The 18574-nt window shown below is 35.0% G+C and overlaps 1 protein-coding gene across 5 annotated transcripts in view; it reads left to right on the forward strand.

Annotated features, from left to right (window-relative positions):
• The window catches only part of RUNDC3B (RUN domain containing 3B), a 125255-nt gene that overhangs the window by 11079 nt on the left and 95602 nt on the right, over positions 1-18574 (forward strand). For all 5 annotated transcript variants that reach the window (XM_027573087.1, XM_027573083.2, XM_027573085.1 and 2 more), the window contains exon 2: positions 6960-7075. In XM_027573087.1, coding sequence (XP_027428888.1) covers positions 6960-7075 — 116 coding nt within the window. The remainder of the gene's footprint in view (positions 1-6959; positions 7076-18574) is intronic.

Below are 18574 nucleotides of genomic sequence, written 5' to 3' on the forward strand. Positions count from 1 at the left end.
CTGGTGTTCATAAACCATGATTGCTACCTATTAAGTCCTTTAGAAAATCAGTTTACATACAGACACTTGAAATTCTTGCCTCTTTTTCTGTGCTTAGATGTTATTCAGTGAAATGCTGATACTCTAAAAAGCAAGAGGATATGTGCTAACACTTAGTAATTTTTGTGTAAGTTAAAACTTAAATACTTTATGTATGCTATCTCTTTTAATCTTCACAATAATTTGGTAATTGATTACTGAGGAAAGTGAGGTTCAGAGAGGTTAAGTGTCTTGACAGGAATGGATAACAGCAGAGCCAGGTGTGAATCCAAGGCCTTCTGATATTAAAGCCCCAGTTCTTCCTATTGCTGTATTGCTGCTGTGAGTATCTAGTTTACTAGATAGTTTACCGATGTTAAAATATGTTACTTGAATATTTTCGTCTGTTATTGGGTAAAGAGCATTTGGATTCCAGAAGGATATGTGGTCCAAGGGTATAAAGTATTCTCTATTAAAATGATTTTAATTGGGAGTTCTTTCATGTAAGAGATTTAATGAGTTAATTTATGTTAAGATGGGAAGTTCTCTTGGTTTGATAGCTTTCTGATTTTTGATGTTTATTTTTTTGGAAAATTTTGTCTTATCCTTTTTTTTTTAAGATACTGCACTAATGTTATTTTTCATGTTGGGAAATCTGTTGTCATCAGTCTGCTTATATAGCAATACAAGATGTTAATTATATGGTATCTTATCCTTAAAGTACTTAGGTTAACAATTCTCTTTAAAAGAAATTTTGTCAACATATAGTACATTATTAGTTTTTGATGTAGTGTGTTGGCTAACTGAACGTGATAAAAATAAATAAATGAATAAATAAAATAGTGCACTTCACAGGTGCTTAATTGAAAAATAAAAGAAATTTTGTCAGTACAGGTGAGGAAAATATTTTAAAATACACTTTTCTCTCTCCTTTTAATTTTTATATAGGGTAAGAATTTTAAAGATAGTAAACACTAATAAGAGACTTAGGCTACCATTTCAGAGAAATTGGTTGGGACATTTTTTTTCCTGTGTTCCAATAAAACTTAATTTATAGAAACTGGCAACAGGTTGGATTTGGCCTGTGGTAGTAGTTGCAGACTCTTGCTAAAATTATATGTGTAAAGAATTTTTTTCTTATAAAAAGATTAAAATTATAGAAAAATTAAAGAGTGAAATATACATGATTTTTGGGAATTCTTTCATAATACTTAAAAAAAGGCAAATTTCTGATTCTAAAAGATTTTTTGAGTTTCTGGTGTAAAATATAAGAAAGGAAATAAGCTATTATCTACAGTTACTGATATGAATTATATTTGGGTAAATTGTATCCTGTTTCAGGCATCCATGTCCTTGTTGATTATTGATAATGGATATTATATTAATGGCAGAAGATAGTTACCTGCCCCTTTGATAAAGACTACTAGCAGTAATAAACTTGTAAGGAATTCTGTAATTTTGGTGTGAAATAGTGGAAAGAATTCTATCTCAGGATTTGGGTAGTAATGTTCTACTTAAAAATACAACTTATGAATGACTTTTCTGAAATCCTTTTAGTTTTGAAATGTGATGATTCTAGATGCTTTTATATACTTTGGTTATCTTCAGATATAATTTTGTGGTAAAGAGATTTAATGGTATAGGTAAAAAAAATCTGTTCTGTGTGAAATTTATGTTTTTTTTTTTTTTTGTCTTTTTGAGAGGGAGAGAGAGTGGCGGGGGGTAGGGGGAAGACAGAGGGAAAGGGAGAGAGAGAGAATCCTAAGTAGGCTCCACACCCAGCACAGAGCCCGAAGGTGGGCTCCATCTCACAACCCTGAGATCATGACCTGAGCCCAAATTGGGTCAGATGCTCAACCAACTGAGCCACCCAGGCACCCTGAAATTTATGGTTTTTGAAGCATGTTTGCTTATTGTAAGGGAATGGGAATATATTTTTTCCTACTCGATCACTCTGCATATATGTAAATATATATGTATGTATTACTAATGCAGAGCCTTAAATATTAAACGTGGATTTCCACTTCTTAATAGTTTCTTTCCAATAATGTAGAGTTTAACAGAGTAATAATTTTTTTATTTTGTTGTCACATTTTTACTTTTTTAATTATTTATAGTTAAAATTATGTTACAAATCTATGACATGGGTGGAATTAGTTTAATGTAGTGTAATGAAGATTTTTTAAACATAGTTTTGGTAACTGTCTCATTTTTCTTGGTATGTTGCCAAAGATAAAAAGGAAGTTCATGCTTTCTTAGGTTTGAATGTTTTATTCACAATCATTCTTGTCTATTTCTGACCCAACAAATATTTTCTTTGGGCATTGAAAGTGGAAAAGAGAATCTGTTTAGACAGAGACATTTTAAAACTTGTGCTTAATTATACAACCCTTTTATGAACATTTTTGAATTTTTAATTCTTATGTAAAAGCTGTTACTTAGCCTTGATTTGGTATTTTTAGACATTCATCAAATTGTCATTTCATTATTTTAAAATCAGTCCTCTTCAGGAAATAGATGACTAATATTAATGTCATCATTATCAGGAAATAGCTCAGCATCTGTGTGATATTTTTTTAGATGTATTGAAATTCTTTTTACAGGTTTGGTTTTTATAGCACATCTTAGTTACTGTGTTAGGGAGGAAAAGATTCTCATTATTTTGGCATGATGGAGCTAGCTGCATGATTCTAGAGAACTAAGTGCTGAGTGGGAAGACTTGGCTCGTAGAAGTAAAACATGCATTCTAAGGAACTAGGTTACCTTCTGAGGTTTGGTTTGTGTTGGTGGAAGGGGAGTAGGATGTAAATGATGAAGCAAAGGCAGGAAACATTCTTTTTTTTCCTTATCAACCTTCATATAATAAAATATTTAAAATGCTTTCTCACCCTTAAATATCTTCATGCTTGGAAATAACAGAACTTGTGTCTAAGGGTATGCTTTAGGATATTTGGACTTTGTTTTTATTTTTGTTTTTATTTTTATTCAGGTGTTGGATTAAAAGTAATTTAGTACTCTGAGATTTACCATTTTAGGTTTTTGTCATGCACACAGTGTCTTCTGTAGGAATATAAGCTACTGGTAACATGATAAAAAGATGCATGTATTTTATTGACTATTGACTAATGCATGTATGGCTCTTGGTGCTACAAAAATATATGTATTAATATCCATGGCCTTTCTTCCTGTTATAATTTACAATGTAGATAATTTGTTAGGATTTTGTATTATTCCTGGAGGACATTAGTGACTAAAATCTTATCAGATTGTTATATGTACAAATTCAATACTCAGGGGCACCTGGGTGGCTCAGTCGGTTAAGCATCTGCCTTCAGCTCAGGTCATGAGCCCAGGGTCCTGGGATCGAGTCCCGCATCGGGCTCCCTGCTCAGCAGGAAGCCGCCTTCTCCCTCTGCCTGCTGCTCCCCCAGCTTGCGCGCGCTCTCTCTCTCTCTCTCTCTCTCAGTCAAATAAATAAATATCTATTTAAAAAAAAGAAATTGAACATTCAAACCTAGCTCTTTTTGATGAAATAAATACTGTGTTATTTTTATCTTTAAGTAAAATTTTCACTTCATTTCACTGATGTGCATTATGATCTTAAATGCCATAATTTTTTAAAGCGATAGAGTACTTCTGCCTTGAATGTGATTGTAGAGTCCTACCTAATGAAGATTGGAGGGAAAGATTAAAACATTACAAAGTTTCCTTTTATTTAGGTCAAAAACCAAACTAGGGGTTTTGCTTATTCATTTTAGGAACATTTTTCAATCTCTTACTGAATAAGAACATTATACTTACTTATTCTTATTAAAAGTTTGCTAGGGAATGGCAGCATATCATTTTTCTCCTGTGTTACCAGTGAGATGGACATAGGAAACAAAAACAAGTTTTTAAGTCCCTTTTAATCTGGTTTATCTGTGTATCTTCTTTTTGTTTCTATTCATTTATTCATGCATTACATCTGATATTTATCTAACTTGACTATCTTTTAGGTACCAGAGACCACTTCATCAGTGTTGCTTCTTTCTTAGCTGTTCTTATTTTTTCTTTACATAATGGCTTCCACCTTTGAGTCCTAGGTGTAGTTATAGATAGTACCATGTACTGAACGTTAACCCACCGCTGTCAAAGTTATTTGTCCTGACCAAAGAAGACTGAAAATTATTTGAATAATTATTTTCTCAGTGCTCTCAAGAATATATAATTACTAGTATTCTAAGAGAAATGTTATTTAATTACATACTAAGAATGCTTTAGGTCGTGGTTCTCAAAATGTGCTCCTGGACTCACCCCTTCAGAGGTCCAAAAGGTCAGAAATTATTTTTTTAATAGTTCTAAGACAGTATTTGCCTTTTATGTTCCCATTCTTTAACAAGTGTGCAGTGGAGTTTTCCAGAGGCTACATGGTGTATAATATTAAAATAGCTTGAATACAGAAGCAGATAGGAGGATTTATTCTCTTCTGTTCAACACAACGTTAAAGATATTTACAAAGAGGTACAACAGTGCTATTTTTGCTAATTTTTTGTTTTGGAAAAGACACATTTTATAAAATACATTATTATGCTAACATGTAATGAATTTTTCTGTTTGTAATTAATAAATTGGATAGTCCTCACTTTGCACAGTTCCAATATGTACTATTTCAGTTACTACAATTCAGTTAATACCAGGCGTATAATAACACAGTTTGAGTTTGACTACTGGGATATATGAACTGTGAGTAATTGCATAAAATAAAATTTTGTTGCTGGCACCTTAGTCTACAGATCACTGTGTTAATAACAAATGCACATCATGATCAGTGACCAGTCACATCTCTTTTTTCTAAGTCTGCCTAGCATTGGTCACTGTTCATGTGTTATTAGTCGATGCACAGAAATCAAATCCTGTAGTTGTGTTGCTTCCTTGTGTCTTGGTGATAAACCCACATGATGTTTTACAAAAATGGATAATTGAAAGAGTGAACTGACCAACAAAGATGAAAATGTGGCGAAGAAACAGAAAGTGCTGACATTGGAAGTGAAATTTGAATTGAACTCAAGTGGAATTATAGAAGAAATAGTTAATCACAAGGGCTCCTGGATGGCACAGTTAAACATCTGACTCTTGGTTTTGGCTCAGGTTGTGATTTCAGGGTCCTGAGATCAAGCTCCGCAGAGTCTGCTTGAGATTCTCTCTCCCTCTGCCCCTCCCGCTGGTGCTCTCTTTCTCTAACATAAACAAATCTTGAAAAAGAAAGAAAGAAAGAGTTAATCATGGGAATACTGACACTGCTGCTATTCAAGGGAATTTAGGTATGCAGCCAGAGGAACTTAGTGAAGGTGAATGTATTGATATAAATGAACAGAGTGGTTATGAGAAAAAGGAGGTCCCAGCAGAAGTGGTGCTGGCAAGCTACTTCACATTATAGGGCCTCTTTCAGATTTTCACAATTGAAGGTGCAAAGGATAAAATGTTGGAAACTGGTCCATACTTAGAAAGGAATAATTTGCCAAGGCATAGAAAATATGCTCGGTCCATATCTTTAAGTTATACAGTAAGAACACAAGCACTGTTCAAACTACTGTTGGTAAATTTTTTTTTTTTTACAAAGAAAACCCTTAAATTCTCAGTATTTCTAATGTTTTAAATCATAGTGTACTATATAAGTGTGTTACTGGTTTTTTTTTTTTTCATTCCCCTACACATTATAACTGGCGATGAAGAGAGTTTTTAGTGTAGAGTTTTTAGGTGTAATCATATACACAAATCTCTTTATATTACCCTTTATACTTATCTCTTCTATTTTCTGTCCCTATTGAATAGTATAACCAACAAGCCTAAAACCTAAGAAATAGTTTGTACTCCTTTATCTCCTTCATAGTTTACATTTCTAATTACTAACAGCTCTCATAGTTTTCCCCATTGCTTCCTTCCTCACTGATTGTCCTTACTTAGGCACTCATTCGTCACCCTTTATAGGGTATGACTATAAAGGATGGCATGAGGCAATTGCTTGAGATGACAGAACTGTCCTGTCTTAGAACAGAACCATCCCAACTTTGATGCCGGTGACATGAATGTTGTTACATGTCAACAATCATAAACTTTTTTTTGTCTTGTCATGGTATGGGCATGTAAATGTTTCTTTGCTATTCTTTCACAATGGGGCTTACTAATAAATCAACAAGTACTTACTGACAACAGTGTTCAAGGCATTGTCCTCTGTGCTGAAGCTGAGGAAGATATAAATGTGCAGAAGATATATTTCTGCACATTTATATGTATGTCCCTGAAGGAATTTATATTCTAGTGAGATAGATACTACAGATAACAGCAGTAAGATAAACTGTAATTGTCTCTTAAAGGTCCGTACAAACAAAATGCTTGTGCTAGGAATGTGGAGAAAGATAATTCTTCATTGAAGAGGTGGCATTTGAGCTGTCTTGGAAAACACATTGATTATGACAGTCAAAAACAGACAAAGGACATTCTGATAAGAAGGAAAAATATAGCACACTCTACAGATGTGTAATTTTTCCTTTTTATAAAGCCCATAAAAACTTTGGATCTACACTTCATGCATACTTGCATCCTGTTTCATTCAATTTTGTATTCAAACTCTTAAAAGCATTTGCGTCTGACACTTAAATTTCTTATAAGCAGTATAGTAGCTTTTGAGTTTTTGGATTTAATAATTTAGGTCATTTTTAAATTCTGATTTTAATGTCTGTGAAGACAATGAGCTAATCCTAAGTCTTATTGTGTTCAATAGATAGTAAATATATAACTAAAAGCCTGATATTTATGTAAAATTTTCTATTCACAGAGAAAATTTTAATAAGTAGAGTTTTCAGTATATATAATACTTATAAAGTATTTTTATAATACTTCCCCAGATGGCTTTCTTTCCATTTTTCCTACTTAAGTGAATGAATCAACTCTTTTTTTCACAGGTTTTCTGTGAAGACCCTGATTGATCGGTCCTGCTTTGAGACAATTGATGATTCTTCTCCTGAATTTAACAATTTTGCAGCTATTTTGGAACAGATTCTAAGTCACCGGCTAAAAGGTAACAGAATTAATGTATTTTTAGTCTCACAGCAACTTTCTTTTTTATAAGCTTGAAATTTTAGAATCCACACAGTCTGGTATAATTTAGGTAATAGCCATATTTCATCTTGAGAAACATAAAACTGATTTTGGAATGCCTAATCTTTTGACCTATCCTTTGTCCCTGGAAATGAATTTCTTTTCTCCAATTTATGCCAGGGTGCATTAAAAGTGTTGAGTGCATTAAGTGTCTCATACAGGGAGCAGAGTCACTTTCCGTAAGTAATTAAAATGAAAGCTTAAATTAAACAGTAGGCCATCTTTGAAGGTTACTGGATGGTATTTTAACCAACTTACAAAGAAGCGTCCAGGCATTAAGTTTGTTTGCTTAATCTCTACTTCATTAAACTTTGGAATCTTTGAAAAATTTTTCACCATAAATAGTTAAAAGAAGTATGTAAAAAAATATGCTCAACTATGGTTTTAAAATAAATCAGTAAATATATTTACATTAGAAAGATAAATCTCTTAAAATTTAGAAGGTAAGATGGGGGCAGTGGTCTCTCAGAATTATAAAATATGTTTACTTTAAAAATACCTGTAAAATATAGATGATTAACACCAAGAAACATTATGTAGCATAATTCTTAGTAGTAATAAATAATAACTTTATTACATTAATTCCATTATCTTGTCTTCCTAAAGGAAACCTGATCATCAGATGTTTTCACTTAACCTTTTATTAACTTTATTATCTTAATGGTATAGTTTCAAATCAGTAATCTGTTTTGGTAATATAACTTATTAGAATCTCAAATTTAAGCTAAAGGATAATTTTCTATGCTTTTTGATGGTGAAAGCCTCAAGTTTTACTCGTAGATGTTTAAATCCGTTGAGTAGTCCTGTGGGCCTATAACAAAGGGTTGAATTTAATTACAGACGAAAACAAAATCTGGACTCAGTCAGCCTTTTGCAATTTAAAATGAGGTCCATAAAATCACTGATGCTTTTCTGTTAAAAGTTTGTTATTTTGCATTTAAAAAGTTATGTTTCTTATTTTTGCTGCTCTGTATTTCCTAAATTTTCTGCCATTAATGTTACCTTTTATATGAAAATAAGTTTTTATAAAAGCAAAGGATAGGAGAGTATGTTGAGATACTGTCTGGGTTACTATATTGTGTGGTGATAAAATTTAAAAATTTTATATATAAATTTATAAATAATACATGACTAAAAAACAGATGCAACACAGTAGACCTTGGTGTACCTTAATGTTCACAAATATTTTATCATAATACTTCAGTTCCCTTAATTCAGTATACTATTTAGCATATGATTCACTCATAAAATACATAAGCAGCTGTCAGCAGAAAACAGGCCATGTTGAGATTTCCATGCTGAGTGACTCATGACCACATACGTGGACCCCTCCTGCACACTAGCCTGCCATCTTTTGAGTCCTGCCTCAGCAAAATCTAGATGATAGACCTTTAGAAATACTTAAGAGTGAGTGTCATTTCTGAGAAGCCAGTGAACTACCATGTTGAAAATAGAATCCCTAATTGATTTATGGATAAGAATTCCACTAGTGTGACTTAAGACAGTAAAAATGATGATACAGTGGAATTTGTGTTAATTTTTTACGCTAAGTAAAATTAGTAATTTAAAATATGCTTTTAAAAAAAGTTTCTGTAGATTGACTAATGTGGTCGCTGTGGTTAGTATAGATATGAATCATGAAATGATCTTTAACTTTTGAGATGAAGTATTTTAAAGACTCAAGCGTCTACAGACTTCCGACTTCCATATATTATTTTAGTATTCTAGCACATAGCAAATTGCTTTTATTTTTGGAGAAATTATATGATTATTTTGATAGTACACCTAAAATTTAGTATATAACAACTAATTTTCCAGTGTTTGTCTTTATAGAAGTACAAATTTAAAATGTATAACTTTGTGGGTTTGTGAGATATACTTTTCTCCAGCTACTTTTTATTTTTTAAATAAAAGGGCATTTAGTTTAAATATTAAATTTTTCAGAGAAAGATAAAATCCACCCCCAGGCAGAAAATAAGCTCTAGTGACACCGGTAATGTGGAAAACTTGAAACAGTTATTTCTTTTTTTTTTTTATTAAAGATTTTATTTACTTATTTGACAGAGAGAGACACAGCGAGAGAGGGAACACAAGCAGGGGGAGTGGGAGAGGGAGAAGCAGGCCTCCCGCGGAGCAGGATGCCCGATGCGGGGCTCGATCCCAGGACCCTGGGATCATGACCTGAGCCAAAGGCAGACACTTAATGACTGAGCCACCCAGGTGCCCCGAAACAGTTATTGCTTTTTTCATTTTAAAAGTCCCATAATTGAGGAAAAGGAAACTTTTAAAATGACATACATTAATCCTGTTTGCAGTTATTATGCAGTAAAATGATGATCATACTTTCCTGGAATATAGCTGAGAACTAGGAACTAATAATCAGAAAATATAGAATTCAAAGAGACCTCAGTTCAGATCTTCACTAATTTTTGGACTTTTATTTTTTTTAAAGTATCATCCTTCTCTCTACCCCATCTGCACCTGCCCTAATAAAAGCAACTATAGATGCTGGGTGTGTAAGTGGAATGTCTTGTTGAAGCAGATTGGGGAAATTGGGCGTTTTACCTGCTCAGCGGAAGTTGTACCCCACCCGACAACTCCATAGCACCACTTCAGGTAGCGCCATGAATCGCACATTAAAAATTATTCTAGGTTCTCTCCTGAAGCAATCCACTCAACGATATTTGTGATTGGTGGACATACAGTCTTTGTTTTAATACTTCTGATGTGTGGAAACTTAGGATAGTAAAGCAATTCATCACATTTTGAGGCAGTTTTGATTCTTAGAAAAATCTTATATAAATAAAGCCAACCTCTCTGAGTAGCTTTGATCTATTTTCTGCCACTTTTTTCAGTATTGAGCCTAATAAATATTAAAAGATTGCTATTATATAGCCCTTTCTCCTCAGTCCCCCTTTTTCCTAGGTAATGTATCTCTACTTCCTTCAACATTCTGGAACCACCACTATCTTACTCTTCTGGTTTATCACTGGTTTATTAGTATTGCTCTTAAAATCTGATACTCAAGAGCTGAGTAAAGTGCTTCAGAGAGATGAACTCTGTAATAGTTCAGAACTTAAGATTACACTGACATTTTGATTCCCATATCACACTTTTGGTTCACACTGAAATTAAGACCATCAAATCCCATAGTTTTTTAAAAATTGAACTATTCCTTATTTTATGTTTTAGTTAGTTCTCTGATGAGTTGCTTGTGTACAAGTTTGCTAGGGATAAATACAGTATTATTTCCTTTGTCATCCACTTTAGAGATGGATGAACTGGCTATAAAAAAGAAATTTAGGAGAACTCCTAAAGATGAAGGGGACATACTTTTCCCTATTTCTCTCACTAAGTATATCTAAAACCCTGGACATTAGTATAAAAAATAAAAGAAGACTCCAAAAGGTAGAGAGAAGAAGGGAGACTTTCTAGGGACTGTAAGACTTCGGGAATGACTTGATGGGTTCTTTGAATTTTCTGATGGCCTTGTATAGCCAAGACTGGATAAGCCAATAGATTATAAACATCAGGTACAGAAAGCTAGGCAAAAGACTTTTATTTTTAATTTTTTAAAAGATTTATTTATTTATTTTAAAGAGAGAGAGAGCATGAGCAGGAGGTGCAGAGGGAGAGAGAATCTCAAGCTGACTCCACACTGAGTGCAGAGCCCGACGCAGGGCTCTATCTCATGGCTCCGAGATCATGACCTGTGCTGAAACCAAGAGTCAGATGCTTAATCAAGTCACCAGGTGCCCCAAGGAGGAAGACTTTGACATTCCCTCCTCTACTTTAGCCAAATGCCACAGAAAAAGTGTGGTACCACCCCCACCCAGGCCAGAAAAAGCTAAATGAGGAACTTAGAATTCCCTCCTCATGAGATATAACAGAGTGTCCCACCACCACCATCAGAGTGGTATCAGAGAGGGTCAAGCAGAGAACTTGGACTTCTTCCCTCCTGGCTGATGGTGAGCCTTCTCTTCCCATTTTACCTCCCACCCCCACTATGTTAATGAAGAGCCTGGACTTCCATTCCCACCCAGCAGTAATGAGGGGTCATTTCCCTGCCATCCTGAGGCTGTGTCAGAAGAGACCTGTTGGAGACTTGTGTCTTTCACCATCACCCAGCAGTAACAAGACTACTCTCAGTGCATTGTCAGTGGAGACCATGTAGAAAGCCTGGACTCCCACCTCCACCCAGCAGTAGTGAGGGCTCCCCACACTCAAATGTCAGTGGAGGCCAACTGGGAAAAGTGGACTTCTCCCTCCACTTGGCAGTAATGAAGTTGTGCCCCCCTACACCTGCCCTTCTCCTGCTAGAACTGTCAGAGAAAGCCAGTGAAAACAGAAGTTTTAAATAAAGTCCTGAGACTTATAATATGAACATGTCCAGGTTTCATTTGAAGATCACTCGTCATACCAAGAACCAGGAAGATCTCAAATTGAATGATAAAAGACAGTCAATAGATAGCAACACTGAGATGTCAGAGGTATTAAGTGTTAGTGACAAAAATCATAAATTGGTCATGATAAAAATGCTTCAGTGAGCAGTTACAAACATGCTTAAAACAAATGAAAAAGTAGATAACATCACCAAAGAAATAGAAGATACAAAGAAGAAGCAAATAGAAATTTTGTTACTGAGAGTACAAAACCAAAATAAAAAACTCAATGGATAGGCTCAACAGGAATATGGAGGGGACAGAGGAAAGAATCCGTTGGGGCTCCTGGGTGGCTCAGTCGTTAAGCATCTGCCTTCGGCTCAGGTCATGATCCCAGGGTCCTGGGATCAAGCCCCACATCAGGCTCCCTGCTCGGTGGGAAGCCTGCTTCTCCCTCTCCCGCTCCCCCTGCTGTGTTCCCTCTCTCACTGTGTCTCTCTCTGTCAAACAAATAAAATCTAGAAAAAAAGAATCCATGAACTAGAAGACAAACAGAAATTTTTTAGTCTAAACAACAAAGACTAAAAATAATCTAAAATTAAAAGGTGGATAAAAAAAAAACAGACCTCAGGGACCTGTGGGACTATAACAAAAGATCTAACTCTCTTTTCATCAGAGTATCTCTGAGAGGAGAAAGAGGAAGGGACTGAAAATGAGCTAAAAATATATGGCTGAAAATTCCCAAATTTGTCAAGAGATGTAAACATACAGATTTGAAAAACTGAGTGAATCATAGTGTAAATCCAAAGAAATTCATGCCAAGACACATTATAATTAAACTTTTGAGAAATAAAGACAAAGAGAAAATGTTGAAAGTAGCAGAAGTATTACACCCTGTCTGTAAGGGAAAAACAATTTGAATGACAGATCTCTCATCAGAAACCATGGAAGCACTTCCTAAGAGAAAAATGCCAAAACAGACATCTATATCTAGCAGAATTATCCTTCTGTAATAAAGGGAAAATCTAGACATTCTCAAGTCAAGGAGAACTAAGGAATTTTTTGCCAGTAGACTGGCTAGAGAACTGTCTTCAAGCAGAAATGAGATGATAAAAGAAGCAAGAAAGAACACAGTAAATACAGTAAGCTTTCCATTTTATTTTTTAGTTTTGTTTTCTCTGTTTTTGATTTCTCTGTTTTCCTTTTCTTGTCTTCCTGTGGGTTACTTGAATGTTTTTTGGAATTCCATTTTTGTCTGTCTATGTTGTTTTTGAGTGCATCTCTTTGTATAGATTTTTTAGTGGTTGCTCCAGGTACTACTTTGTATATCTATAATTTATTACAGTCTATGAATGTCATCAATTTCCAGTCTTAAATTTAAAAGTCATACCTTTCTTCATTTCCCTTCATTCTCCTCCATTGATAATATAATTGCTTTAAAAAATTAAAAATAGAACTACCCTATAATCCAGTAATCACACTACTGGGTATTTTTCCAAAGAATACAAACACAGTAATTTGAAAGGATATGTGTATCCCTATGCTTATTGTAGCATTATTTCCAATAGCCAAATTATGGAAGCAGCCTGTGTTCATTGATAGATGAATGGATAAGAAAAATGTGATATATTGGGACACCTGGGTGGCTCAGTCAGTTAAGTGTCTGCCTTCAGCTCAGGTCATGATCCCAGGGTCCTGGGATCGAGTCCTGCATCGGGCTCCTTGCTCAGCAGGGAGCCTACCTCTCCCTCTACCTGCTGCTCCCCCTGTTTGTGCTCGCCCTCTCTTTCTCTCTCTGACAAATAAAAAATTAAATCTTTTAAAAAATGTGCCACCCACCCACACACACACACACACACACGCACACATAATGGCTCTTATTTAACCACAAGAAAAAATAGGGTGCCTGATTGGTTCAGTTGGTTAAGCGTCCAACTAAATTTCAGCTCAGATCATGATCTCAGCATGGTGTGATTGAGCCCTGCCAGGGGTTCCACGCTGGGCATGGAGCCTACTTAAGATTTTCTTTCTCCCTCTGCCCCTCTCCCTGCCCCCACTTGCACTTGAGCTATCACTCTCTTTCTAACAAAAACGAACAAACAAAAGAATGAAATCTTGCCATTTGCAAAAACATGGATGGGGCTAGAGAGTATGATGCTAAAAAAAATAAGTCAAGGAAAGACAAATACTTTATGATTTCACTCGTGTGAAATTTAACAAAGAAAACAAGTGAACAAAGGAAAAACAGAGATAAACCAAGAAAAAAACTTTTAACTATCTATAGAGAACAAGTGCTTAATTACCAGAGAGGAAATGGTGGTATGGGAATTAAGAGTATACTTATCATGAGGAGCACTGAGTAATGTATTGAATTGTTGAATCACTGTATTATACACCTGAAACTAATATAACAGTATGTTAACTATACTGGAATTAAAATAGAAAACTTGAAAAATACATATAATGGCTTTAAATATCCCCCTACAAAAGATTAGAACCACATTAGAGTGTTATAATTTTTGTTTCCACCATTAAATTTAACTGACAACACTCAGGAGGAGAAGGTCAGCCTATTTCAGGTTGCTAATGTGTCTAGCACAGAGTCTGGGACATACAAGACAAGGAAATGTACCTGCTATGTCATTTTTGGGCTTCCAAGGTCCCTAACCAGTCTTCCTTTTATTCTCCATCTTCAGAATATTCTCATACTTGTTTTATGTGTAATGTCCAGAGTTTGTAGTTGTATTTAGCAAAAGGAAAGTACATCTACTTTATCTTGTCTGGAACCAGAATTCTCCTTTAATTTTTTAATGTGAAGAACTATATCGATAGTTTTCCTAATGTTAAATCATCAATATATTCTTGGGATAAATCCAATTTGAGCCTCATGTATTGTTTAAATACACTTGGCCAGATTTAGGATTTAGTTTGATAATACTGTAGGAGTTTTGGTTCTGTGTAATTTCTGTTTTGTACTTGTTTTGGTTTTTGTTACCAAGATTATATTATCTTCACTAAATGAATCAGAGGTGTTTTATCTTTTTTAATTCTTTGTAAGAATTTTCCATTAAGTTTGGAATTGTCTGTTAGATTTTGCCAGTAAAAACCCTGGGCCAGGTGGGGTGTGTGTGTGCTTGTAGGTCTCTTTAGGTTGTTGACGACTTCTCATTTATATTCTTTTCCACTATCAGTTTTTTTCTTTTCTATGCCCTCTTAATTGTTTAATCCCTAGTTAGTTGCAGTTTTTGCTTTCAATGTACCACATTTAAAATAGCTAAATTTATTTAAATGGTTTTAAAAAGTTGAAGCTCACTGAAGAGATCTAAAGACTAAAATTTATGGCACATGTTCATCTTTATAACATTGTTTTAAAACTGAGATTCTGTTTTTTAAACAACTTACACCCTACCCTCATTATTTGTGAACCATCTTCCCCCTCTTCTGAAGGATATGGTGTGTTTCATTTACGTTGCTCTTAAGGAATGAAAATTCCATCAGTGGATACCTGGTGCTGTTATCTTCCATGCAGTTGTCGGCCAGTTGGTCCCCTTTTGCATTTCTCATATTATTGGTTCTTTTTCTCTTTTTTTCATAAACAATATTGCCAGAGATTTGTTAATTTTATTAGTCTTTCAAGTAATTAACTTATGGCTTTTTTGATCATTTATGTATGCTAATCATATTATTTCTTATGTTATATTTTCTTTGAGTCTATTTTGTTATGCTGGGCTCCTAGCAGATTATTTTTCAAAGTTCTCTCCAAGTAATGCTTTGGTTACATGTATAGGTTGGGGTATGTAATATTTTTATTAATATTCATTTTTAGGTAAAAATAAGAATTTTACCTTTTCATTTTTACTTCTGTGTTAACGAAATTATCAAAGAATTTGGTCTGTATGGCAGATTTTTTATAATTTTTAAGTTGTGCTTAATGGCCTACCTTATGGTTAGTTTAATAAATGTTTCATCTTAAGAAGAATGTGTATTCTCTAATTGCTGATTATGTTCCTGAAGTGTTATTTACATTTTTGATAGCTTGATCTATTAATAACTTAAAAATTTGAAACTTTTATTATTCTGATGGATTTATCAAGTTACTCTTATAGATCTATTTTTGCTTTCTCTATTTTGAGTCTGTTTTGGTATATTCAGTTTTAGGGTTTTTATAGATTCCCTTATTTCCTCTTTATCATTTTTGGCTTCTTAAGGATTTCTGTGATTTTTTTCATGTGCTCCCTGAGAGGGAGAGGCAGAGAATCTGAAGCAGACATCCAGCTAAAGAGGGCTCTATCACACTACACTGAGTTCATGACCTGAGCAGAAACCAAGAGTCAGACGTTTAACTGACTGAGCCATCCAGGCACCCCAATGTGCTAACTATATTTTAAAGTGTGTTTGTTATATTTTATCCAGCATTTCCAATTTTCCTATTGTTCTGTGTTGCGTAGCAGGAGGATGTTCCTAAAATTCCATGTTTCCCACTCCATAGACAAATTATTGCTATCTCTAAAGAGATCTCCAAAACTTTCTCTTCTTTTCTTCTTTGAAAATTATCCTTGCCCTTTGTTGTTGATGTGAGTGAATAGCTAAACTTAATGGGCAAAGTATGTAACATCGAGATAAAACAACCGTGGCCCTAATTTTAAGTATTCATTAGTTCCTTTTAGATAGTCTCTACTATCATGTGATTAAAAATATTTTTCATTAAAAAATACTCAAGGGTGCTGGGTGGTGCAGTCGGTTAAGTGTTGGAGTCTTGATTTCAGCTCAGGTTATGATCTCAGGGTCCCTGGATTGAGCCCTGCATAGGGTTCTGTGCTCAGTGGGGAGTCTGCTGGAGATTTCTCTCTCTCCCTCTCCCTCTGCCCATCAATCTCTCTCTCCCTCTTAAAAAAAAAACAACAACACTCAGGCATGTATATATATTTGTACAGTATATATCACTTATACTGTAATATGTAGTCAGTTTATTGTATATGTTAATGTTTGTGTGATACAGTATATAATGTATTATATTTTTTTAAGTTAAGACACCCCCTTTTTCCTATGTCCCTCTATTTATATAAATCCACCTATTTCCATTCTGTGGTCTTGGGTTTTAATTTCTTTTTTTTTCTTTCCCTTGGATGCAAGGTTCCTTTTTTTTTTTTTTAAGATTTTATTTATTTGAGAGAGAGCATGTGCATGAGCAGGGGGAGGGGCAGAGGGAGAGGGAGAAGCAGATTCCCCACTAAGCAGGGAGTGTGCAGGGTTCTTTTCTACTTGAGCATGAAGTATACTCCTGCTTATTACCCATTGAAGCTTTTATTTGAGTAGTCATTTCATTTTCCAGTTCCATTGCATTCTTCTTCCTTTTTATTCCTTTCTTTCTAGCCAGTTCTCTCTCTCTTTTAAGATTTATTTATTTTAGAGAAAAAGAGAGAGCAAGGGGGGAGGTGGAGAGGGAGAGGAAGAGAGTTTCAGCACAGAGCCCAACTCGGGACTTGATCTCACAACCCTGAGATCAGTATCTGAGCTCAAACCAAGAGTCACACACTAACCAACTGCACCACTCAGGCACCCCTCCAGCCGGTTCTTAGTAAGCTTTTCTTACAGATGGTTTTTCTCTTTCCTCTGCTGTTATTATTGCATTCTGAGTTTTTCATTTCATTCTTCGTTTCTCTGGCAGATTTCCTAAGAAAACGTCCCTTATTTTTCTACTGTATCCTTTTTCAGGCAGCATGGGTTCTATTTAATCTTACGTCTTTTACTATACTGTACTCTTTATCATATTATAGCCTTCAAAAATTACAGTGGAAAAACCTAACTGAATTTACAGTTCTAGCCAAGATGGAGTAAGCCCACTACGATACAAACTGTTAGAGTCTGTTCAGGCTGCTATAGCAAAATGCCACAGACTGGGTGGCTTAAACAACAGAAATTTATTTCTCACAGTTCTGGAGTCTGGAAAATCCAAAATCAAGGTACTAGCTGATTGTCATTCTGGTGAGAACTTTTTTCCTGGTGAGAATAGAAGGTCACATTCTTGCTGTGCCCTCACGTGGCAGAGAGAAAGAGTGCTTTCTGATGTCCTTGCTTATAAAGACACTAGTCCAATCAGATCAGGACCCCACCCTATGACCTCATTCAACCTTAATTACCTATATAATCACATTGAGTGTTAGGAGTTCAACATGTGACTGTAGAGGGAGGTAATTCAGTCCATACCACTCTCCCACTGACTGCATCTAAAAGCTCTGGACAGAATACAGAAAACTGCCACTTGTATACTTTGAAAAATAAACAGTAGCAGCCAGATTGAGGAAAGATATCAAAATTTGAAGAGGAATTTTTATGGGAGTGAGTGCCCTGTGTATTTTTGTTCCTATATCCTCGGGCTTTAACCCGAGATGGCCTCAGTTCTGTTTTGGCCTCAGTTCTTAATTGCACTGTGGATGCAGAGAGCAAAAACTCCAAGAGTAACCTTCTCTTTCTGGCCAGAGGATAAGGAGTCAGGGAGTGTTGGAATCTTCCCATTTTTTTTTCTCTTTTTCCTTGCTGCTTTACACCCAAGTGCAGCTTAAGTTGCCCAAATCTCTTTGACAGTGGGGGAGAAAGGTAAAAAAAGTTCTGATAAAAGGGAAAAACCTTTCATCAGGCTAGAGAAATTAATAAAGGAAGGACCTGGGAGCTGAAAATTGTATCAGGGAAGAGAGAGCTGGAAAAAAGACTGTCCTAGTTCTGTATGCTAATGAGCAGCATGAGTCCTGGCTTCACACCCAAGATTCTGAGCACTGAGCTAGGATACTGCCTAAGTCCCAGAATGGCATGTATATATGGGCAAGACCCAAAGAATCATAGCAAAGACTTAGCAAACTGAATATTGGAAACTCTGCCCATGTAAGAGGTAAGAAAGAACTTGGCTATCTGAATTTAACCAGGTTGATTGCCTCCCCCAAAAAAGCAAAACAAAAATCAACATACTCCAACAGATTTTAACAGAATTCAGAGTTTAAAGATAATATTAAAAACATCTGGTATAAAACCCAAAATTGCTT

This window comes from Zalophus californianus, chromosome 12 (genome assembly GCF_009762305.2).
Source record: "Zalophus californianus isolate mZalCal1 chromosome 12, mZalCal1.pri.v2, whole genome shotgun sequence".
NCBI lineage: Eukaryota > Metazoa > Chordata > Mammalia > Carnivora > Otariidae > Zalophus > Zalophus californianus.